The sequence below is a fragment of the Mirounga leonina genome, unplaced genomic scaffold (assembly GCF_011800145.1).
Source record: "Mirounga leonina isolate KUSES-001 unplaced genomic scaffold, KU_Mleo_1.0 Mir_173, whole genome shotgun sequence".
Classification (NCBI taxonomy): Eukaryota; Metazoa; Chordata; class Mammalia; order Carnivora; family Phocidae; genus Mirounga; species Mirounga leonina.
In genome coordinates this window covers 37,041,731-37,066,723 of record NW_023270447.1, presented here as the reverse complement: position 1 = coordinate 37,066,723, position 24,993 = coordinate 37,041,731, and the positions used below count along the sequence as shown (strand labels likewise).

The 24,993-nt window shown below is 35.7% G+C and overlaps 1 protein-coding gene across 2 annotated transcripts in view; it reads right to left on the bottom strand.

Moving 5' to 3' along the window:
• The window catches only part of ANKRD13C (ankyrin repeat domain 13C), a 94,221-nt gene extending 69,914 nt beyond the window's left edge, over positions 1–24,307 (bottom strand). Inside the window, exons 1-2 of one of the 2 annotated variants that reach the window (XM_035018280.1) lie at positions 23,438–24,303; positions 4,529–4,570 (exon numbers count right to left, since the gene is read on the bottom strand). In XM_035018280.1, the coding sequence (XP_034874171.1) occupies positions 4,529–4,570; positions 23,438–23,882 (487 nt within the window). In that variant the 5' untranslated portion in view covers positions 23,883–24,303. Of the gene's footprint in view, positions 1–4,528; positions 4,571–23,437 lie in introns of both variants that reach the window. The other variant, XM_035018281.1, reaches the window with a different exon arrangement.
• Between the last annotated feature and the right edge of the window lie 686 nt (positions 24,308–24,993).

The window sequence follows — 24,993 nt, the reverse complement described above, 5'->3', positions numbered from 1 at the left end:
CTGGGACTGAACCCCACATCGGGCTCCCTGCTCTGCGGGAAGCCTGCTTCTCCCTCTCCCACTCCCCCTGCTTGTGTTCCCTCTCTCGCTGTGTCTCTCTCTGTCAAATAAATAAATAAAATCTTAAAAAATAAATAAATAAATAAATTCTACAACTAAAACTAATATTACTCTGTTAACTAACTGGAATTTAAATAAAAACTTAAAAAAAAAAAAAGAAAGAAGGAGGTTAACAAGCAAAGAGGATGACAGCCCAGCTAAAAAGAATTTTTTAAAATAAATAAAATGGATTATCCAAGACACCTACCATCATGGGGTTTTATGCAAGTGTGTATGTGTGTAGGTATAAAGAAGTTAGGGGAACATAAACATGGATAAATAGCTACAAACTTATGGAACTATTTCATGATAAACTTTTGAGTGAAAAGAAAAATATAGCAAAGTACTATGTATGGTGATTCAACTTCAGTAAAAACAAACTAAGCCCCTGTGTTATACAAATAAAGAGAAAGGAGTGCAAGGATACCCACTAGGCTATTAATGTTAATTACATCAGGAAAAAAAGTAGAAGAGACGATACATTTTTATGTCTTTGTACTGCATTATTTCAATTGTTTCAGTAAGTATATAGTAATAGCCTAAAATCATTTAAAATTTTTAACTTAAAATTATTAAAAAGCAAGATGGACAATTTAAAGCAATATCCCAGTTGTGTAAACTAAGGTATAAGATTGGTATGATATATATACATATATACACATATATGTATATATATGCTAGACATATCAGTTATGTTTTCTGATATGTCATAAACCCTGCTGAATGGCTGCCCTTCACTCACCCATCACAATTCAACTGATACAGAAATAAGCAACTAAAAAAAAGTCAGATATTCATAAATATGCCAGTCACCTATGACATATTCTGATACATTAAAAAAAAAAAAAGCAGGATCAATCAAATGCCTCTCCTAGTAATTTTAACAATGAGTAATAAAAAAACAAGGTAGTTAACAACCAGGCACTAAGGCTTAAAAAAAATGCATAAATGTGCCACAAAGAAGTTAGGACTTGAGAAGTCTGGATAAAATGAAATTATGAGGAACAGAAATCACATACAAATAAGCAAGAGCTATAAATACAATAAAATATAAAGAGAGAGAATAGGATAAATAGGACAGTGCAAAGACAAAAGAACATCCGGAGAGAGACTCATGAGAGTAAGAAATCATACTAACTCTAGAGGTATTTCAGGGAAAAAAATTATACAGAAACTGCAGATCCAGAAGAATGAATTAAAAGGTGCAACTGGTTTGATGAATCTTTCTCTGATATCCAACCAAAAGGATAAGAAGTAAAGATTACTTTTCTATCTCATTTTCTAAAGATTCCTGAATTCTTCTTAAAGTATAATGTTCTTTCCATTTCAACTCAAATCCATAATTCAGTAACTTCCCAGTCTAGAAGGCCAACATGGTCAACACACCCAGAAATTCAGAAAAAAATCAGACTTTAATGATGAAAAAATAAGGCTATTAAGATGAATGAGAAAAGTAAATAATAGTGTGAAAGTCCTAGGATATCCCTTTTTAAGTCAATCAACAAATATTATTTGAGCTCCCTGGGTATTTTTACTGTGTTTACAAACAAGTATACAAATAGCAAGTTTTCCTTCAAAAATGAAATCAATAAAGGTATATTATATTTATCTAAGGAAGAAGATAAAAGAGGATGGAGTGCCATAGACTGAAGAGTGGTACAATGCAAAAGTAATTTACAGAATTAATAAGGTAGATGTTTTATCTTCCACTACACATTTCAATATTGCTCCTGTGTAACCAAATCTCAAAAATATGAAAAGGTCATAAAGAAAAAAGCAAAAAAGAGTATGTAGCTAAAAAAAAAGTAAATGGATCAGTACATTAACTGTTGTACCTACTCTACATGAAAAGGACTCAGAAAAATCAAATATTGATATTATTTGCAGATCCTGAATCATCTAACCAACTGTTTCCCAAAAATACATTCCACAGAACTCTAGTCTCTCAAGATACATGTGGAAAAAAGCAAATCAAATAACTATGGGGAAAAACAACTATATCCAACACCTGCCCCAACTTAGAAGGCATATTACCATAATTAAAGTTCTAAGAAAGTCCACAATAAGAAACTGCTTAATATTTATTAACCCACTATTTTCCAAATTGACTTGACCTGGAAATACTATTTTCCTCTCAACATTTATCAGTATGCCATAAAACTTATATTCTGTGAAACATAATTTAGACAGGCTAATGTAAATCTATGATAAAGCATAACAGTACCATTTCTGTTTTTCTTTCAATACTGTATTATAAAAATTTTCAAATATACAGAAAAACAGAAAGACGAGCACAATGAACATTCAAATACTCTATACTAAGGTTCAATAGTTGTTAACATTTTATCACATTTGCTTTGTCTTCCTCTTAGTGTTATATATAATAAATGTAATTTACGATATATATAAAGAACAGCAGACACACCATAGAGATAGACAGATGGTAGGTAAGCAGGTAGGTAGAAAGAGACGGCGGTGGGGGAGGTGGGGGAGAATGGCTGATTCCTCATATAGTCTTGGTTATTTCTCTTCCTAAGATACAGCTAGTACTCATTTCTTGAGTTTCTATAATATATAGCCTCTTAATTTCTCTTTACTTAGAAGTTACTCACTGATATGAGGAATTCTTAATCTCAGGAAACAAACTGAGGGATACTGGAGTAGTGGGGGGTGGGAGGGATGGGGTGGCTGGGTGATAGACACTGGGGAGGGTATGTGCTATGGTGAGCGCTGTGAATTGTGTTTAAGACTGTTGAATCACAGACCTGTACCTCTGAAACAAATGATACATTATATTTTTTTAAAAAAGAAGATAGCAGGAAGGGTAAAATGAAGGGGGGGAAATAGGAGGGGGAGACGAACCATGAGAGACTATGGACTCTGAGAAACAAAATGAGGGTTCTAGAGGGGAGGGGGTGGGGGGATGGGTTAGCCTGGTGATGGGTATTAAAGAGGGCATGTACTGAATGGAGCACTGGGTGTTATACGCAAACAATGAATCATGGAACTCTACATCAAAAACTAATGATGTAATGTATGGTGATTAACATAATAAAATTTTTTAAAAAAAGAAAAAATGTAAACATCAAAAAAAAAAAAGAAGTTACTTAAGTGAGTATTCCTTGCAAGAAGGTATTTTAAAAAAAAAAGCATAACTAAATAAAAAAAGAACTAAAAAATATTTGAGTCACCAATTTGTATAAAATTAAAATCAAAAATAAATTAGTCTGCGGATCATATGCTTAAGCGTATAAACTTAAAAACCAAACTAATGAAAGAATTTTGTTTCCAACAAAGCAAGTTCTGGTAACACTCCTGGGATCTGCATACATTCAGATCAAATGTTTACACCAACTGTATTATACTATGTATCAATAACAGATGTTCCAGAATATTACTTCTAGGTCACCAGAAAGAAAAGTATTAACAAAAATTCATTACCCTGTTTAAAAATTTAAGACTGTATGTTTTTAAAAGATTTTTATTAAACACATCTAAAATTTTAAAATCCAGCATCAAAATGTTGCCAATCCTCTATCTGAAATCCTCACTTTCCAGGATTAGTGGGAAGGTTTTTTTACCTCTATGAATAGCCTTAAAAAGTAAATCTCTTAGGGGCACCTGGGTGGCTCAGTCAATTAACCATCTCAGGGTCCTGGGATCAGGCCCGCATCCAGATCTGCTCAGTGGGTTTGCTTCTCCCTCTCCCTTTGCCTCCGCCCCTCCCCCTGCTCATGTTCACACACGTGTGCACTCTCTCTCTCAAATAAATAAAATAATTTTTAAAAAAGTAAATTTTTTAAATCACCTATGGAGGTTTTTTAATTAAAGAATAAACAAGTTCTTACAATCATATAATATACAAAAGGTTAGCCTTCTGAGTTTAGATATACAAAACAATCCCTATTAAAGAATCTTATAAACTCTTTGAATATTAAAGGGATAATAATTAACAAATTTATAAATACTTACTTGATAAAATAACAAAATAATAAAAAAAAGTTTCAAAAAGCATAAAATTAGTATAGGATTTCCATTAAGTCTTAAGATGAACTATGGAAAATGAGAAAATATTAAAGATTTTTTTTTTTTTTTTTTTTTGACAGAGAGAGAGAGCACAAGCACAGGGAGCGGCAGGCAGAGGCAGAGGGAGAAGCAGGCTCCCCACTCAGCAGGGAGTCCGATGTGGGACTTGATCCCAGGATCCCAGGATCACGACCTGAGCCAAAGGCAGACGCCCAACCATCTGAGCCACCCAGGAGCCCGAGAAAATATTATTTTTAATATACTGAATCCTAACTCAATTAGCAAATAAAATAATCATGTAAATTTTGAAAAACTCAAAAAACAAAATTCATTTTAAAAAATTTTAACTAAATTTGAAATTACATGAGTGAAGTCAAACATAAGAAACGAAATATTTACTAACCTTTATTTCCTAACATCACAGCAAGATGTAAAGGAGTGTTTCCTAAAATTAAAAAAATAAATAAATTAGTATAAACACATAGGAAATTTTATTTAAAGGTGGTTTTATTTCCTTCAGAAATTTCACTGACAGATTTTAAGCAAAAATAATGTGGCTGCAAAATGATCTTGCTAATATGGCAAATTCAAAGTCAGAGGATGCCATGGTTTCTAAACACAATGTATTCTACTCCCCACCCTTCAATGCCCACCAAATAAAGGATACCAGTTTGCTTTCGAGATATCTTCTCCCAGTTGATTTCACAGATTCCTTTGCTACTAATTTCTCTATCTTATCATTCTTTGTTCATTCAGCAAACAATTCAAATACCTACTATATACTCATCTTTGGGGACAGATATCTAAAAGACCCAATCCCAGTCCTCAAGTTGTTCAGAAGTCTTCTGTTAGAGACTGATATGAAAATAAAGAATTGCTACTGTTATTTATTAGAATAGAAGAGAGTATAACATGATAATGGAACACAAAACAGAGCTCCTAATTTTGCCTGTGCAAACAGAATTAACTAATGAAGAGGGATCAGACTGAAATGAGTCTTGAAGAAAGGGTTAGAAATTTATAGGCAAACAAAGCAACACTGACTAGTATTCCATGTTAAAAACAATTCCCCCAAATTACATTAAAATGCAAGAACAGTTTATATTTAGGAAACAAACAAATGTTTATGACTAGTGGGGGTAAACAGAATAGTAAATAATGAAATTGGCAAGATGAGCAAAAGATAAATTAATGATGATTATAGGCTATGCTATGAAGTTTGGACTATATCCTATTAGTTGATGTTATATAATGATTAATTTAATTTCAAAATGATACCCTAAGCCACACTAGTAGCCTAAAAACATCTTGATTATAAAAGAAAGCAAACCTATAATTTTTTAAAAAGTTACTGAATAAATTTATGTATACTAATTTTCAGATATTAGCATTTTTACAGAAGGCACCACATAAACAATTTTTGCCAATAAAATGAGCTGCACACTTATCAAAAAATTATATACAGGATAAAACAAGATTTGACTACTTTTTTAAAAAACCTTATAGATGATCTACCCCAATCTCTTAACTTGACAAAACTGCCAAAATGGTTAACACACACACACAAAATCTTTTGCTCCATAAAAGCACAATGGAATATGAATTGCTGGCTGTAAATACAGCAAGGTAGTATTTTGTGCATAATTTAGAAGCTTAATAAATTCATTAAACTTAAATCTTCTCTGTAAGTAATTTTACAAAACAAAAAACCTGGACTACAATAAATTTCTTTGTCTTAACTATTAGGAACAACAACAACAAGAAGACAGATTTGGGGACACAATTCATGTTTTTCCGAAATAAGATTTCTCTTAGTGACTAGGCCATATACTCCCCAGTTTTCACACCTCATAACGAATTCTAGTTGAGATATGCAAACTTTGTTAATAATCATACATTGAACGATGTCCCCAGAAAAGAGGTTTTGCTCACAATACCACTGAAGTAAACTTCACTAGTTGCCAAGTTATTGGTATAAACTATTTTCCAAAAAGTCAAACTTCAATTCTCCAAATATTTCAGACTCTTTAGGGAGCTAGGTATCTTCTTTTATGCTGCTATCTAGTCCTACAAGTTTATATTTTTATCTTATAGAGTCAATATTCATTTAGATTTACTTAACCATTTTTGCTGCTCTTCATTCCTTCCTTCATTTCTAATCTTCCATCAGAATCATTTTTCTTCTACCCAAAACAAATCCTTCAAGATTACCTTTTGTGAAGGTTTAAATGAATTCCCTCAGGTTTTTGTGTGTAAATGTGTATTCAACTTCAATCTTGAAGAACACTGTACTGAGTATATAATTATTGATTGGCTATTATTTTTCCCCTGCACTCTATGTGGTCTTATGATCTCCTTTTTTTGCTGAGAAGCCAGTCATAGGACTTTCTACCCCTCCTTTGAAAGTAATGTGACATGTCTAGCTACATTTGTTTTGTTTTGTTTAAATTATCAGCCATTTCACTCCAATGTGGATTCCTTTTTTTATTCTGCTTGGGTTGGACTTCTTGAATCTCCGAATCAGTTCTCTCAACAATTTTGTAAAACTCTCAGCAAGTATCTCTCCAAATATTGTCTTAGCTCCATTTCCTCTCTTCTCTCCTGGGGTTCAATTAAAGTAGAACTTGTCACACTTTCTATTTTTTTTTTCATTTCTTTCCCTTTCCATTTTCATTATAGATATGTTCTTCTAACCTATTTCCAAGATCATGAATTCTGTCTTCTTCAGGGTCTAAACCTGTTAGTAAACCTATTTATTTAGTTTTGGATTTCAGCTATTATATTTTTCCATTTGAGAATTTCTATTTGGTTCATTTTCAAATACATGATTTCAATTTTTATAATTTCCAGTTCTCCACTAAAATATTCAAACTCTTCTCTTATCCCCCAAGAACAAAATAAACATTGCTATTTAAAGCCTCTAATAGTAATTACAATAAATGAAGCTCTGATGTTTTTTTTCCACCCCTGGTTCTCACTCATGTTGTTCAGTTTCCTTAGAGTGCTGGTCATCTTTAATTATATACTGGATATAGTATTTAATGAGCTCTCTATATAAAAATTTTGAAGCCTAAGAAACAAATCCTCCAGATACTTTCCTTTGCTTTCGACATATGGCTGGGGGTACTAGACTTCATTAATCCAGGGACTGACAATTTTTTCTGACCCTCACAAATGACTCAAAGCTGTGCTCCAGCCTCCACCAGAGCTGATTTACTTTTTGTTCACTCTTATTCCTAAGGTGTAGCTCTTTAAGTTACCAGCCCAAACAGCAGAGTGTTTAAGAGATATCCCCCACTTGGTAGGCCCTGACCTCCATCTTCTGTCCTCTTAGCTCAGTGAGGCTGTCAAAAGTGCTGCTCAGCCTCTCCACTACTTCTGTTGGCTTTGCAAAAGCTACTGGGGCAAAATAACTTAAAATGCGAGGCTCAAATCTTTGGATTTCCATCTTCTGCCAGATCTTGGCCCAGTAATTCCTTCCTACCTCATTAGATCTCCAATACCCTTAAAGTTGAATATTTTATTCTTATTTGCTTCTAATGAAGACTAGTCCTAATAATATAGTCTATCATTACTACAGGCAGAAATTCTACTTTGATTTTATTTAACTTTTCTCCATATCTGTAATACTGTGCCTTCTCTTCTTTGGTACTGTTAATGCATAAAGATGAGATAATTTTATGAGCACTAATGATCATAACTTGTATCGAAATATAATTACTCTCTTAGTGCTTTTAAATCATTCTTACCTGAAGTTCAATTTATCAGTAATGAATCTTGCCATTCATATTTTTTTATCATTAACTCAAGAATAAATTTTTAATTTCTTCCAATCTCCTTTAGATGTGTCTTGTAAAAGTCCTTTTCTTCTCTTTTAGCAGATGTCACAGTTATTATTTTTGGAATTTTTTTCCCTACTTCTTTCTCTCAATAACAAACCTCATACGTTAAGTACATGAACCAGGGAGAGCACATGACTCAAACCTAACCAGTCTGATACCCAACTAGAAAACTGTTTCAGGAAAGGGCAAAATTCCCACCTGGATCAAGTTCTTTTCTGCAATTTTTTTTCTTTTCTTTTTTTCTTTCCTTCTTTTTTACTAGAATTGGTAGGGAAGACTGTCTTTTGCTGCTGGAACTATAGCTTATCCCTCATTCTTCAAATTTTTCTCCTCTTCCTCTAGCCTTTTTCTCAAATGAATTTTTTACATCTTTCCTTCAATTTTCTATATTGTCAAGACTTTATTTAACAGTATCTTCAGGATACTTATAATGACACTTCTTTTATAATGAATATTTTTCAAAGACTATCAAATGACTTTTTTTCTGCTCATCCATCCTGAAATGAAGATTTATTCAAATCTAGTATGGGAAAGGACAATCAGACCGCCCCCACTCCTCTTAATTCATTCAAAAAATGAACAGCAGAAGCCCCTTCTAAACTCTGAAGCTAAAAGAACAAGCTGATATTTAAGCATTTTCCTGTGAGACTCTATTCTAATACTCTAGATAAAACAAAGAGAATCAAATAGTTGAGAGATAGTTGCTGTATGGGAATCAAAGATAAGGAAAATGGTGCAAGACATACTCTTAAAACTACAAAACATAATTGAAAGAAATTAAGTAATATCTGAATAAATGGAAAGACATCCTGAGTTCAAGGATTAAATACTGGTAAGATGACATAATGGTCTATAATTTCAAAATGATCTCCATCAAAATCCCAACTGGCTTTTTTGAAGAAACTGACAAGCTGAGCCTAAAAGTCATATAAAAATTCAAAGTACTTAGACTATCGGGGCGCCTGGGTGGCTCAGATGGTTAAGCGTCTGCCTTTGGCTCAGGTCATGATCCTGGAGTCCTGGGATTGAGTCCCGCATCGGGCTCCCCGCTTGGCGGGGAGTCTGCTTCTCCTCCCTCTAACCCTCCTCCCTCTCCTGCTCTCTGTCTCTCGTTCTCTCTCTCTCAAATAAATAAATAAAATCTTTAAAAAAAAAAAAAGTACTTAGACTATCTAAAACAATCTTGAAAAAGAATATCAAAGCTGGAAGATTTACACATCCCATTTTCAAAACTTACTACAAAACCACAGTAATCAACACAGTATGTACTTGTGTAAAGACAGACCTATATATCAATGGATCAATCATATTACACATAAAAATTAATTCAAAATAAATCATGGACCTAAATATATGAGCTAAAACTATAAGACTCTTGGGAAAAAAAATGAGGAAATCTTTGTGACCCTGGATTAGGTAATGATTTCTCAGATACACCAAAAGCACAGCAGAAAAGCACAAAAGCAAAAATAAACTGGCCTTCATCAAAATTAAAATGTGCTGCAAAGAATGACATCAGGAAAATGAAAAGATAACTCAGAGGGGAAAATATTTTACAAATTATATGTTTGATAATATCCAGAATATATAAAGAACTCCTACAACAAAATAATTTTTAAAATCCCAGTTTAAAAATAGGAAAGGATTTGAATAGCTTTTTCTCTAAAGAAGATATACAAATGGCCAGTAAGTACATGAAAAGATGCTCAAAATCAGTAGCCATTAGGAAATACAAGTCAAAACCACAATGAGATACCACTTCATACTCACTAGGATGTCTAAAAAACAAAACAAAACAAAAAAACACAAGTGTTGGCAAGGAAGAGAAACTGAAATAAATCCTCATCCAAAATAAAATACTGTAGCCACTTTGGAAAACAGTGTGGCAGTTCCTCAAAATGGTAAATAGAGTTACCACATGACCCAGCAAAAGGTATATACCCAACAAAATGAAAACATATCCACACAAAAACTTACATACCAATGTTCACAGCAGCATTATTCATAATAGTCAAAAAGTAGAAACAACTCAAACGTCCATTGATGAATATATAAATAAAATGAGGTACATCTGTGCAATGGAATATTATTTGGCAATAGTAAGGAACGAAATTCTGATATATGTCACAACATGGATGAACTTTGAAAACAATGTGCTAAGTGAAAGAAGCCAGTCATAAAGACCACATATTGTTTGATTCCACTTACATGAAATGTCTAGAGAACGTAGATTAGTGGCTATCTAGGGCTAAGGGAAATGGGGAGTGGGGCTGGAAGTAAAAGGTAAAGGGTACAGGATTTCTTTTTAATTGTGGTGATGGCTCCACAACTTTGAATATACCAAAAGCCATTTAACTGTACAATTTAAATGGATCAAATGTTTTTTGATATGTGAATTATATCACAATAAAGCTGTGTAAAATAAATAAATAGAGGGTAAGTGGGGGATAAGTAAAGTTGCTAGAATTGCAGCAAATATTTATTCATGCTAATAATTTCTTCCTTATAAAAGCCTTTGTACTGGATATCTTATTTTGCCTTAATTATCATTACCCAGGTAGGGGCACCTGGCTGGCTCAGTCAGAAGAGCATGTGACTCTTGATCTCGGGGTTGTGAGTTCAAGCCCCCCATTGGGTGTAGAGATCACTAAAAAATAAATAAACTTAAAAAAAGTCATCACCCAGGTTAGTCCAGCTATGGATAAAATAGGCTTTCTTGCCCACTTGCTTCTTTGGTATGAATTTTTCTATTCAATAAGGTACTAGAAATAGCTTGCTTGCTTTTATTATTATTATTATTATTATTATTATTATTATTATTATTATTTATTTATTTTGCTACTGCTATAATCCTAAGGACAGCAGTAAATGAAGGCAAAAGGAAGGGGTTGGCTTGCTGTGGGACACAAACTTGCTCCTGCCATCTGTTTCCCATATATATCTTTCAGAGAGAGAGAGGGTGAGAGGGGCAGGGAGAGGCAGAGGAAGAGAGAGAATCCCAAGCAGGCTCCACGCCCAATGCAGAGCCTGATGCGGGGCTCAATCCCACCACCCCGAGATCACGACCCAAGCTGAAACCAAGAGTCTGACACTCAACCAACTGAACCACCCAGGCACCCATCTGTTTCCCATATTAGACACATTCTCATCCTCTAATTCAGAGACATGACATAAATAAAGTTTTACTAGAACACAACCACGTGTTGATTGTTTATCAACTGTTGATGGCAACTTTCATGCAACAGATGGTACAACCTGCAAGCCTGTATTTACTATCTTGCCCTTTTTAAAAAAAATTTTTTTTAATTGAAGTATAGTTAACATACAATGTTGCATTAGTTTCAGGTGTATAACATAGTGATTCAACAACTCTGTAACTATCTTGCCCTTTAATTACGTTTGTAGACCCCTGCTGTAATCAGTAAGGGTTTCATGTCATACTGCATTGCTTCCAGGATAGAACACCTGTCGGTCAATATAATTTCTATACATAATCACATATTACTGTTATTAACACCTTATCTCATAATCTAGTTTACTTGATTCTAGAGTCACTGTTTTGTTTCAATGTAAAATTCGAAGAGAAGTTCAAAGGTTCTGCTATCTTTCCAAAATTTTACCTGGAGGTAAAATCCATTCACTCTCACTTAATACTTACTGAGCATTACTGTGTTCTAGGCATAGTGCTAGATATAAAAGATTCAACCATTAACAAGCTAGAAATAATTCTTGTCCTCACAGAGCTTATAGTCACAAAAGAGAAAAAAAAATCAAAATGAAACAAAATAGATTGTGATAGGTGTTCAGAAAAATAACAAAAAGTTAAGACCAAAAATAATAATGAAAGACATAACCTTCTGATTTTTCAGGCAGGAAAATCTCTCTATGAGATAATTTTTAAAATGAGCTCTTAAAGGAGTAGGAACTAAGAACTCAATGAGAAGAAAAGCATTACAGTCAGAGACCAGAAATAACCTGACAGATTCAAGGAACTGAAAGAAAACAAGTATGGCCAGAACATAGGAAAAAAAGAGATTTGTACAAGATTATATCAGAGAAGCAGGCAGGGGCCAGATCATGCGGTGCTCTATAACTGTGGTAAGAAATATGAACTTAGGGATGCCTGGGTGGCTCAGTGGGTAAAGCGTCTGCCTTCAGCTCAGGTCATGATCCCAGGGTCCTGGGATGGAGCCCCGCATCGGGCTCCTTGCTCAGCAGGAAGCCAGCTTCTCCCTCTGCGGGCTGCTCCCCTGCTTGTGCTGTCTCTCTCTGTCAAATAAATAAAAAAAAATTTTTTTAAAGAAATATGAACTTACTTTTAAGTGGAGAAGACATTAAAGAATCTTGAACAGGGACATGACATGATACAAATTACATTTCAAGATCACCCTTGTTACCATATAGAGAATGGAATGGAGGGGGACACAAAGAGATTAGATATGAGTTGGTGCAGTATTCCACGGAAAAGATAGTAAAAACTGGTCTCAAAGTGGCGATGGAGACCAATCAGAGGAGACAGAAAGGAGGATGATTCAAAATAACCTGTTAGTTAGATATGTATGCTAGGAGGAGGAGGTGAGAAAAATGACCCCAATGACTGAGGCTTGAGCAACCAGATAATTAATGATGTGAATTAATAAATGACTGGGTGGACAGGTGGGAGGGGATAAGGTAGAAAATAATAACATTTTAAACAAGTAAATTTTGAAATATCTGAGATTCCCAAGTGGAGATGATTACAGAATCTGGGAACTTCAGGGAGAAGTCTAGATTAGAGATATAAATTTGACATTTAAAAAAAAAAAGACATTTGGGGCACCTGAGTGCTCAGTCGTTAAGCGTCTGCCTTCAGCTTGGGTCATGACCCCGGTGTCCTGGAATCAAGCCCCGCATCGGGCTCCCTGCTCGGCAGGAAGCCTGCTTCTCCCTCTCCCCCTCCCCCCCGCTTGTGTTCCCTCCCTCCCACTGTGTCTCTCTCTCTGTCAAATAAATAAATAAAATCTTTTAAAAAAAGAAAAAGACATTTAAAATCAAACATAAATTTGTGAATACCCATTTTTTTCCCTAAAGTAGAAAAGGTAGTAATAGTTACCTTTCTTCACTTCTCTATCTTCCAGGAGAAAAGAAAAAAGGACCATATTCTGAATGCTGACAATGGTGACAAGAAGAAAACAAGGAACTGATAACACCAGTTGCTGTCAAGAAGGATAACTGAGTGGGTAAAGATGAATGGGAGGGAACCTTTTTTTTTTTTTTAAGTAGGCTCCATGCCCAGCGTGGAACCCAACAGGGGGCCAGAACTCAGGACCTTAAGATCAAGACCTGAGCTGAGATCAACAGTTGGAAGTTTAACCAACTGAGTCACCCAGGCACCCCAGGAAGGAAACTATTTTTATAATGTATCTTTCATATCTTTTTATAACTTTGTAGCATGTGAATGTAATAACTTTCCAAAAAATTACACAAATTAAAGAGAATCCACCAAAGTCTAGACAGAGCACCTAGGTAAAGAAAGTAGGCCTTTATACACCTAGATTATTACTGTTTTCTTAAACCCTCAAGGAATATATAGATGAAAGGGTGGGGTGCCTAGGTGGCTCAGTCAGTTAACTGTCTAACTCTTGATTTCAGCTCAGGTCATGATCTCACGGTTGTGAGATCAAGCCCCAAGTCGGGCTCTGTGCTCAGCATGGAGTCTGCTTCAGATTCTCTCTCTCCTTCTCTTTTTGTCCCTCCCCCCTTCTAAAAAAATAAAATTTGGGGGGAAAAAAATGGTAAAATCATCGGTACCTACTGAAGTAACAAATTAAAGTTACTATAACAAGTCAAAATTAATCACATTTTCAAAAGATTTATTACCTAGAAATGACTTTGTGTTCAACTATCCAATCCCTCTCATTTTACAGGTAAGTACATAATCAGAAATACATATTATAATTAAGGATACCAAATATCATGCTTTGATTTCAATATTTTAAATGCAAATCATCATTATTTTCTTCATCTTCATCCTCCTCCCCCTCTAGCCAACACTGGATTTTCTTTACTGGCCAAGGATACCATGAAACTAAGAGCTCAAATGTCCCAGTTAATCCTCTTCTACTATTCCCTCAATTTTCTAAGACCTCAACCTGCTGCTTCAGCTAATTTGTTACATAAAAGATACTAAAAACTTAAAATAACCTTCTGCCAACTTTCCACAAATCTGAAATAAGATGCCTTGGTTCTAATTTGGTAAATAAACTGAATTCTGTTCTGTCAAATGAATAAAAAAATATTCCAGTAACGTTAAGACCACTGCAGTGCTAACGTATGCAAATTATCAACCAAAAGGCTAGATTTACAGGACATCTATTATATGTGCCCTGCACTATACTATATATTTTATAAACCTTATCTTACCCTGACACCCTGTGAGACAAATACTATTCCTATTTCACAGGTAAGAAAAATAAAGCTAATAATAGCTAGGTAACTTCCTAAAATTATATATCTAGAAATGTGTGAGTCATGACTCTAAAATCTGTATGCTTTTTACTGGACCAGTAGTTTTCAAACTTTTTGGTCTCAAGACCCCTTTTATACTTCTAAGAATTATTAAAGATCTTTTATATGGAATAATTATTTATATGGACAAATCTGTTGATATTTACTATATTAGTAATTAAATGTAAAACTTTATTAATTCTATATTTACAATAACTCCATTACATATCAATATAAATTTTTTATGAAAAAAAAACTTCTCTAAAATAAAAATAAATGACAGGAGTGTGCTATTTTAAACTCTTTAAAAATTAAAATAAATTTCTTTTATGTCTGGCTTAACAAACAACTAGATTTTTATAATTATTTCTGCACTGAATCGTGGAAATTTGCTTTGGTTTGAAGTATATGAAGAAAATCTAGATTCAGAAGATATACAGTTGAAAAAAAAGAGTATTTTAATAGCCTTTTTAAATAATTGTAGATGTTCTTTGCTACTACACCAAAACTCAGTAAGTGGTGATTTCTTAAAGGTTAGCTGCAATGTTAAATCTAAAGCCACATCAATAAACTTTTTCTATTGAGTTACATTGAAATCCATTGGTTTCTCTTGCACTTTAAATGGATCTTTTACTGATGCGTGATTTTGAAACATTATGCACTGATCATCTGAAAAATGCAAGTTGACTGAGTTATACAGATCTTCCAAATGTCAACACATTTCTTTATACAAAAAAAAAAAAAAATCACATTTGGTAATATCACCAATCTGGCCAGAGAAGTCTTTAAATATTGGGAAGCTGTCAAACTTAGTGAGAGAAACTATCAACCTTAGTGTGACAAAGACGAATTTCCCAAATTCTAATTTTTGATTCAAAGCTTGAATTTTTCAATTGGCAACAAATACTACCAATTATTTTCTGTGAAGTCACAGGCTCACTTCATTCTTTTTTCCGGAAAATTTCTGCCAAGTATCCAAATTGGAATAACCATAGTTTGTCTGTAAGCTGTTCTTTCAAGTAAAAATGGTGTTCCATGACAAAAGCTGCTAGTTTGGCTTACCACTCAAACAACTACACAAATGTTTTCCCTTATTTTCCCTTCACTATGCAGAAGAACATCATGCAAAATCTACATTATGTCACAAAGAGTATCAAAAAGATAAGTACTCGAGATCAAGACTTAATAAAATTAATCATTTCTATAGCTTCATCAAAGACATTAAGTGAAATTGGCTTTATCTTTTATTTTAACTACAAGTATGTGGCAGTGAATACGCAATGAATATTAGCAGTTTTGGTGCCTTGATTCGTACTCAGGTTCCAAAAATTTTACCCACCACTGCTTTTGTGCCATCGGCAAAAATATCAGCACAGTGAAAAAGGCAAGCAATGACTTTATATTATTACAAAAATAGTTTTGATTTCACCTGCCCCCTAACTAGTGAGAAAACAGGAAATTCTAAGTATTAGAACCAACATAGCTCCAGCTTCTACAGACACCTTCAAGTCCCATCCAAGCAAGAGGTAAAAAAGGGAGAATTTTTGTATTTTCTCTCATAAATAGTACTATACTACTAAAACCCACATACACACATAATATTACATCCATCATAGACTCCTAACCAACTCTACCTTCTCATTATTTTCAAAGCTACCCCCACTTTTAATAGCATGTTAAACTGACCTTTGCCCATCCAAGTTTCTGCTTCATATAGCAGCCAGATTGAGTGTTTTAAAATCAGATCGTGTTACTCCTCTGCTCAAAATCCTCACTTCCTATTTTGCTCAGAGTAAAAGCCAAAATCCTTAACAATGGTCTATAAAAGTTCTACAAGCTTATACCCACAGCTACCTCTCAAATCTCCTATCTCCTACCACTCTTCCTCTTGGACCAGCCACACGTGGCCTTCCTTCTACCCCTTGAACATGGTACCTTTACATTTGTTATTCTCTGTCTGAAACTCTGTTCTGCCAGATAGCTGTTCCTTAATTTTCTTTAGGTGACTTTAAATTTCTCTTATCCCTGATGTCTTCCCTGACCCTGACCTCAATGAAATACTACTTCCTCTCCCCTGTACACCCAGCACTCTCTATTCTCCTTACCCTGCTTTATTTCACTCCATGATATTTATCATTATCAGTCATACCACATATTTATTAGTTTATCTTCCCCAATTAGAATGTAAGTTCCATGAGAGCAGGGACTTTGGCCACTTTGTTCATTGCTGTAACCCCAGCATCTTAAACACTGTCTCATATTAGTTCAGTATGTATCAGTTAAATGAAGGAATGAATGAACAAAGAAAAGAAAAAAATACTATAAAGAACCATTAGAATAGTGTTAAAATCTGTTTTTACTCTCCAAAAAGCATTCCACCCCGGACCAAGGCAGGTCTCCACATGATTCTCTATGAAAGCCAACCAAAGGATATATATGCTTAAGAGGATATTCAACACAGCATAGGTGGTTTTATAGAATTCAGTATAGCGCTGAGTAAGAGAGCACATGCATTAACATGCCTGATAAATATCTACAGCCAAGAATCCAAATACTCTAAACCAAGTCACACCAGTAGATTAAAGATGACTTGTAGGAGAGTCAAATAAACCTAACACTTTAGCACACTGACAGGCAGTATAAATTAAAGTACCAGATAAAACCGCAACTGAAGTACTATCTAAACCTCAAGAACAAGAATGTCTTCTGATGAAAGGTACTTAACAGCACAAGTGAGAGTAAGATATTGGTATCTGTGGATATTACTATTACATTAGCCTTTGGAGTTAAAATAGTTTCAATTGCAGTCTCCCAATTGAGACTATAATGCCCCACAAGGTAGATATTATTGTATCTCCTTATTTCAGTAGTTAAGTAAACAGTATAATTTCATAAAAACCAGTTTGTAGAGAAGCATGGTCTCAAAGTTAGATCTAAGTCCAAATACAGAGACAGCCTTCTAGTTTTGCAGATAATCTTCGGGATTTCAACAAGAGTAACAGGCTCAAGAATAGATGAAGTTCAACTAAGCCACACAGTTAAACCTCATACATCCTGATAACAAACACCATTCATAATTTTCAGACAGGAAAAAGACCTTTTCTCTTTTCCCTACCCCATTTTACATGCTTCAGTACTGCTCTAAAACTGATCTTCCATCTATCCCCCAATGAAATAAATAGTATGTGAACAGGAACACACTGTTTGGTCTGCCCAGCCACCACTCAATTTTTGAGGAACTATGCTCATTTTCTAAACCCAAAGCATCCTATTACACTGTACTATGCATTAGATCTCTATGACTCATGAATGACATTAACTTGGGACAGACTGCTTAGAATTCTGTTATTCAAGGAGTCCTCCAGAATTCTCCTGCCTTATTGAGGATGCAAAAAACAGAACATGGTCAATAACTGTTCATTTCTGCTTCCTTTTTTGCCAAGGTTGAAAGGTCAGAATTCTTGCTCCTATTATAGCTCAGTACAGGAAAGGAGAGAAGAGGATTCCCCCCCTCCCCACCCACTTCTGAGGTAGCTCTGCAGATGTGTTCACATCACAATTCTAAGTGTGAAGAAACATTCTAATACTTATAGTGATGCCATCAGGAAACATATCCACTTAACCCAAGGACAGTCCTACTCTGTTAGGAGATACATAAAGACAAAAAGATGAGAGGAAGGTCATATTCACATTGTCATAAAGATCAACTGAATCAACCCTGATAGATCAGTGAAGTGACAGATTTCACTGCCAAAACACCCTCATACTAAGTGAAGGTGCAGGACACTTTAATGGATTATCTTAAGCCTCCAGAAACTACTTCACTTTTTTTCTAAGACAAACTGAGGTCTGCCTTTCAAAAACAAAGTCCAGAAAAGACCACAAAAAACGAGGAGAAAAATACAAAACTATTACTGTTCTTCTAAAAGATGTGCCATCATTTTAACCTTCCTGCCCAAAACTGTTCACCTAAGGCTTAATTCAATAATTTTTTGGGGGGCGCCTGGATGGCTCAGTCGTTAAGCGTCTGCCTTTGGCTCAGGTCATGATCCCAGGGTCCTGGGATCGAGCCCCGCGTCGGGCTCCCTGCTCAGCGGGAAGCCTGCTTCTCCCTCTCCCACTCCCCCTGCTTGTGTTCCCTCTCTCTCTGTGTCTCTGTCAAATAAATAAAATCTTTAAAAAAAAAAAAAAGAATTTTTTTTTTTTTGCCATGGAAAATCTAACTTTATAGTCACTTCTCAAATGCATCAATAAGATGCATTATTTTCTTGCATCACCCATCATAAAGATTTTAGTGACAAACACAAAGCAGAGAAAATAATATCAAAAGAAAATTTAAAGATGTATATAGAATAAGCCAAAATAAACCTACCACATAGGCACCAAACAGATTATCCTAATGCCTCAATTCTCAAACATATATTTTTAATCATTTTGAAATTAAAATGTTTTAAAATCCTTGTCTGAAGAAATCTGCCAGCCACCAGGCAGAGAGGCTATACGTATTAACCATTTCAATACCATTCCCTTGAGTTACCAACATTGGCAGCAACATTCTCAACTGAAATTTAACTTACATTTGAAATTTGTAATCACCTTGTGAAATAGCTACACAAAGAGTATGCTACAACTCAGTAAAAATAAAAATTAACTGTATGGAGAAGATGGCTTGTCACATGCCAGGCAATGTAATTAAAGGCAGCAGAAACTGCCAAATCTCTCAGAATACATCAGAAATTTCTCACATCTAGGAAAGGCTGGTTTAAGCAATTCATATATCAAGGACTTCCATCACTCTGGTATCTCAAAGTTTCTGATGAATGTCCAAGGGAAAGTACTTTACGTCTAAGGATATTTAACTCAAGGGAAAAAACAAAATTACAAGTTTAACAAATAGGAATTGCAGTCAAAATCAAGAAAGTGTTCTATATGCTTCATAAGCACTCTCAATTCTAAAGGTGCTAAAGAAGTAAAACTCATTACCATGGGAATTATAAAAAAAAAAAAAAAGCATGTCACCATGATACTTTAACTACCAATGGCAAAAAGTGATTCAGAAAAATTTTTACAATGTGAAGAAAGGCTTAGACTTAAACTTTAATTCTATACTAAAGAAAAAATAATATAGAACTAAAAATACACTAAAGATATAAAGTTTAATAAAATTTTTGTACATTTAATGTAATGTATCTTTTCCTCCACCCCCCCAAAAAATGCTTTTACTAAATATACAATGAGTCATAATCATTTGGCATATCTGAACATAGTATATTCATGATGTTATACCTATTACTGTATTTAACTTATATTTCAAAGATACGTTTGGATCCAAACACAGTATTCCTCAAAATAACTGATGACTCAGAAAAGGCAAATCATACTCAACCAACATTTTACCACAAAAGAAAAAGCTCGATCCTTGCTCCTATTCAAGTGAGTAATTTGTAAATATACATTACATACGCACTCCAAAAAAAGTTTATCGAATCAGAAATCACTGGAAACTCAAAGAGCTATGAATAGTGAGCTAAACAGTGACCAAATTAAGGTTCAATAAGCTTTCCAGCTAGGTAGAATAAAGGATCAAAACTACCAAGATAAAATTTAATAAATGTAAAGTCCTGTTTTAGGTTAAAAAAATAACTGCGAGAGAGAATGGAGAGATATTCAATCACTTGAGAAAAAGTAGTATTAAAAAATTAACATACTCTTGCACTGTATTATTTAGTGTGTGCTTTTTAGTAATATACATTACTAAACGTATATTGCTTAGAGCAATAGAGTCTCCTTTTTGTCTTTACTTACAAGGTTAGTCTTGAGCACCATCCTCAAAGGGAAGAATTAACAAACTGAGTTTCATTGAAAGAAGATGATTAAAATTTTCATTTACTTATTTAACATAATTATATAATATTTACTATTTCAGGGGCTATCTAAGCAGTTTATAAACCAAGTCATACGACGAATGAATACAGAAGTTAGGAATGTTTAACCTTAAGTTAAGAACATGATAGCTCTGTCAAATATCTAAAGGGCTATCATGTGGATGAGGTAGCCCATTTATTTGTGCCATTACATAAAAAAAGAAACAGAACAAAGAAGAGTCAGAGATTTGGACTCTACAGAAAAACTCTGAAAGTTGTCAATGGCAAAATCTCTCCATAAGGCTACTATAAGGGGCCACCTGGGTGGCTCAGTCAGTTAAGCGTCTGCCTTTGGGTCAGGTCATGATTACAGGGTCCTGGGATCGAGCCCCGCATCAGTCTCCCTCTCCCTCTGCCTGCTGCTCTCCCTGCTTGTCTCTCTGTCAAATAAAAAAAAAACTTTTTTAAAAAAAAGCTACTATAAGGACTAAATGGGAAAATATATATTAAAAAACTTTGTTGTAAATTACCACATTACACATTATTAGAATTTACTTCTGTGCAGTATAGTGGGTCCTAATCAATAGAAATACTTACAGAGGTTGACCACTGACTTGAGTCCCAGCTATTAGTTCAGTTCCCAGCTTTGTAATTTATACGAAGTATGCAACTTTAGTAAAGTTTCCTTGCATCTCTAGGTTTCACTTTCCTCACCTTTAAAATAAGGATAAAACAATCTGCTTTGCAAGGTTATTGTGAGAATTAAATGTGATAATGTAAGTAACATTTAAGACAGTGCTGACACACTCAGTAAACTGTATCATCATCATCATCATCATGTTCTAGAAGGAATCTCTCTGGTGAATATAAAACTAACTATGTGGTATGATGTGGTATGAGTGTATGGCTTTGCTATGCACCTGTATGAGTGTATGAATCTGCTATGCACTTATCATGTTCTAACAATCCAAATATATAACTTTAATTTGTTTGGTGACTTAAAAAGCATTTATCTTTTGTAATGTGAAGGAAAAAATATTCTTAAAATCTAAATAAAGTACCCAGGTTAGTAAAATATCAGGAAATAAAGTAATGTAATGGGGAAATTATGCAGCTACAGAAAAAAAGGGACTAAAGAAGTAGCACATTAAATATAACCTACTCTTCCTAGGAGACTTCACAGCATGAGATGAGAATATATTGCAGAGAAAAAAACAATTACACTTTCCAGAGGTATGTGAACTACTGGTTACAATCATCAGAAATGCCAACAATACAAGGGCAGCTAAGTAAATGCAAACATTTGGTATATCAAGGCAATTTAAAAAGTGAAGTTGAGTGGATAAAGGGCAAGAGTTTAAGAGATTTAGGATTCTATTTACTTTGAATAGAATTAGTATTTTAATAAACCAACTCCGAAATGTTGGATTACAGAATATGTAAACCCAATAATCCTATAATTCAGTACCTTCTGTGATTAACCAAGAGGATCAATTGTAAAATACTATCCTATCGTACTTTGTCAGTCATATTTATCTCTCTTCTTTCAAAGGAAATTAACTCTCAAAAAGAAACTTTTATCTGTTTTCACAGATATTTCAAGGTAAATATTTTAAAGGTAATGACCCTATGAAAATATATATATATATACATATATACATACACCCACTATGAAGGCCAACTCTGAAAAACTTCTTAATAAACAACGAATAACCTGAAACTACAACACATCTCCTAATACAAACTGTTCCCCAAAGGGTTAGAATATAATTACCATCAACAAACAATATTATGTTTGTTGCAACAACAGTAAAATGAATAAATAAGTGTAGGAATGAAAAACTGGGTGCAGCTTTCAGGTACTTTTTAGGATTTGAATTATGATAAATGCCAGTGATATTATTACAATATTGTAAATTCAGATACAAGTGCAGTTGTCAGAGAATTATACAACCAATAGAAATCTTATTTTTTTAATCTCAATTTTGCCCTAATTTTAGATAAGAAGCCTAGAGTCCAATGGAATTAAGGGAGCTTATTCCTCAGGCAAGTATTTCATTAATATGTTATATATTATTTTGAACACAGAGTTGAGTGTGTTCTAATTGAATGTATACAACAGTCATGTTCAGTTAAAAGCAGAGCTATATCTGTCAATTACCCAATTTAAAACGGCTTATTAAATGTTGAAAATATGTGTTTACATTCGTTTTCATTAATAAATGTACTGTTGCTTAAATGTCAACTCAATCACATTGTTTTTAAAACTAAAGAAACAAAAAATTCAGCTAATGAGTCAAGGAAGAAAGTAGAAATACAGTCCTTGAATAATAAATGATACTCTATTTTGTCATATAGGCTACGATGAAGTTACTATGAAAAATCACAGTACTATTTTTAGTCAGTCATCAAGATGAAACATTATTAGCAATTACGTAAAACATGCAAAACACTCAAAACTCCAACAAAATTTTAGCTACTCAAGTCACTCTTTACTTGCTCTAGGTATCAAATGCCAACAAATTTCTACCGTGTGGCTTTCAGAAACCAAAGCATTCTATATTCCATCTCAAATGCAAAGTGTAGACACTTTGTATCAAACTAAGTTTCATGAAAGCAGAGAAAAAGAAACAGACAACCTGATGGCAGGTAGAGATCACAACCAGTTGCAATCAAGTTGGAATCTGTACCTGCGTAATGAAGGGAGGTGGGCCATTTATATGTTCAAAATTCGAGATCCCAAGGTGGGAGAGGGGGAGAGAAAGAAAAGAAACAGTTCCATAAACAAAGGAAGAAGGCCAGGTTGGATAAGAGGCAATTTAAAATTTCTTTGTCAAAAATCAATACATTGAAGGCCTGTCTCAAAGATAAACAGCTTCTCAGAGGAAACCCTGAAGTGGGCAAGGAGGAAACATTCCTTTGCACCCACAAGAACCAATCCCCTGACCACTGGCATGCTATTACCGAAACGGTCATAATTTACAGGCATTTGGCCCGGATGATGGGCAAAGGAAAGGAAAGAAAGGTCGGCTGGAGAGAAGCCTAGGATTCCACTGGCCTGGGGAGGCACACGCTAGGTTCGGGAAAGGAGAGGTGGGGAGAGGGACGAGCACTCCTCACCGTGATTATCTTTCTGTCCGATATTGTGCGTGCGGATGAGAGAAGACAGTCTCCTCACATCCCCCTTGAAGACGCACTCGTGTACTGGGTAGTGTGCGGGGCAATTGCCTCCATCTGCGACGACAGCAATGGGGTTGGTGCCCGCTACAAGAGCCGAGGACTGGGACGTGGTAGTCACGGAGGAACCGTGCAGCGGCAGGGCCGGGACGCCAGAGGGATTGGAGGAGGCCGGAGCTGTCTTCAGCTGCAGCCGGTGGTGATGGTTACTGAAGATCTTATGACAGGCTTTGCCGCCCTTGCCGCTGCCGCCTGTCCCAATCCTGCCTCCCGTAAAGGTGCCGCCGAGGGTAGCCGCCGCTTCCTCATCCCCGGGCTCCAGAAGGTCCCCCTCTTCTTTGCTGGGCTTGTGGCCTCTCCGCAGTGAGCGGATCTTCTCCCCGGTCATCGCCGCCAGGGGCAGAAAGGGGATCCGGGAGGCTCACCGCCCGCGACGGAGCTGGCGCTGCGGCGGCGCAAGGCGATTAGAGCGGTGGCCAGGCACCTCCGGCGCAGCATGAACTCTCAGAGCGCCCCCGAGCCCGGGACAGACGCATCTCCTGGAGGAAGAAGAGCCGGCTCTCGCCTAGGCACCAAGGGACGCGCGCTCGCTGGGGGGAGCTAGAGCTCAGGTGCCCACGACACCAGAATCCCTGTCCCTGCTGCCGCAGCCGCCTGCCTCACACGGAAAAACAGGGCGCGGCCATCTTACCCTGACTTCTCTCGCGAGAGCTCCCTCGGGAGGACGGAAGAAACACCGCGATAAGTGAGCTGCCTGCTCCTTCCCTTGCACCTTCCACTCCCGGAGAGCAACCCAGAGCCGGCTTCTCCCAGGCACCGTGTTTCCGCCCCAAGCTGAGGACAGGACCCTCGCGGTGGCCGCGCTTTTTCTGCGCAGTCTGAAACTTTTAACCTGCGTTTGAGATATTCGATGCACGTTATAAACGATGACTTAAGCCCTCGGACCCCTGGGCCTCCTGCAGAGTAATGCAAACTGACGCCACTGCACACAGGATATGATGTCAGGGAGATGATGCACAAGACACTCGTTCACTAACCATTTTACTAAGCATCTACTCTGTGCCATATACTGAACTAGGAAATTTATAAAACGACACTCCTGGCTCCAAAGAGCTCAGCAGAGGAGGAAAGACAATTGGGTGTACAGTATTTCAACTGCGCGACGAATGTGGGAAGCTGGATTGCACACACACACACACACACAAATAGGAGTGGCAAATTTTATTGTTGGGGTGTCAGAAAAGTCACCGTAGTTTAGGGGCTGAGCGTGGAAAACAGGCTATTCAGCAAATGGGGAGAAGGGAGGTCACTCAAAGTTTTGTTAGATAAATGACTTTCAAGCAGGTGTCAGGATTTCAAGGAGGGGAGTGGACGTTAAAGGATGGCAAATAATAATTGTGTAACTGGGATATCACTGGGCTAGTTCCTGGCCGAACTGGACCCATCGTCAAATTCTAAAGAAGCCTAAATCTAACATCCCTAAAGTCTGGACCAAATAA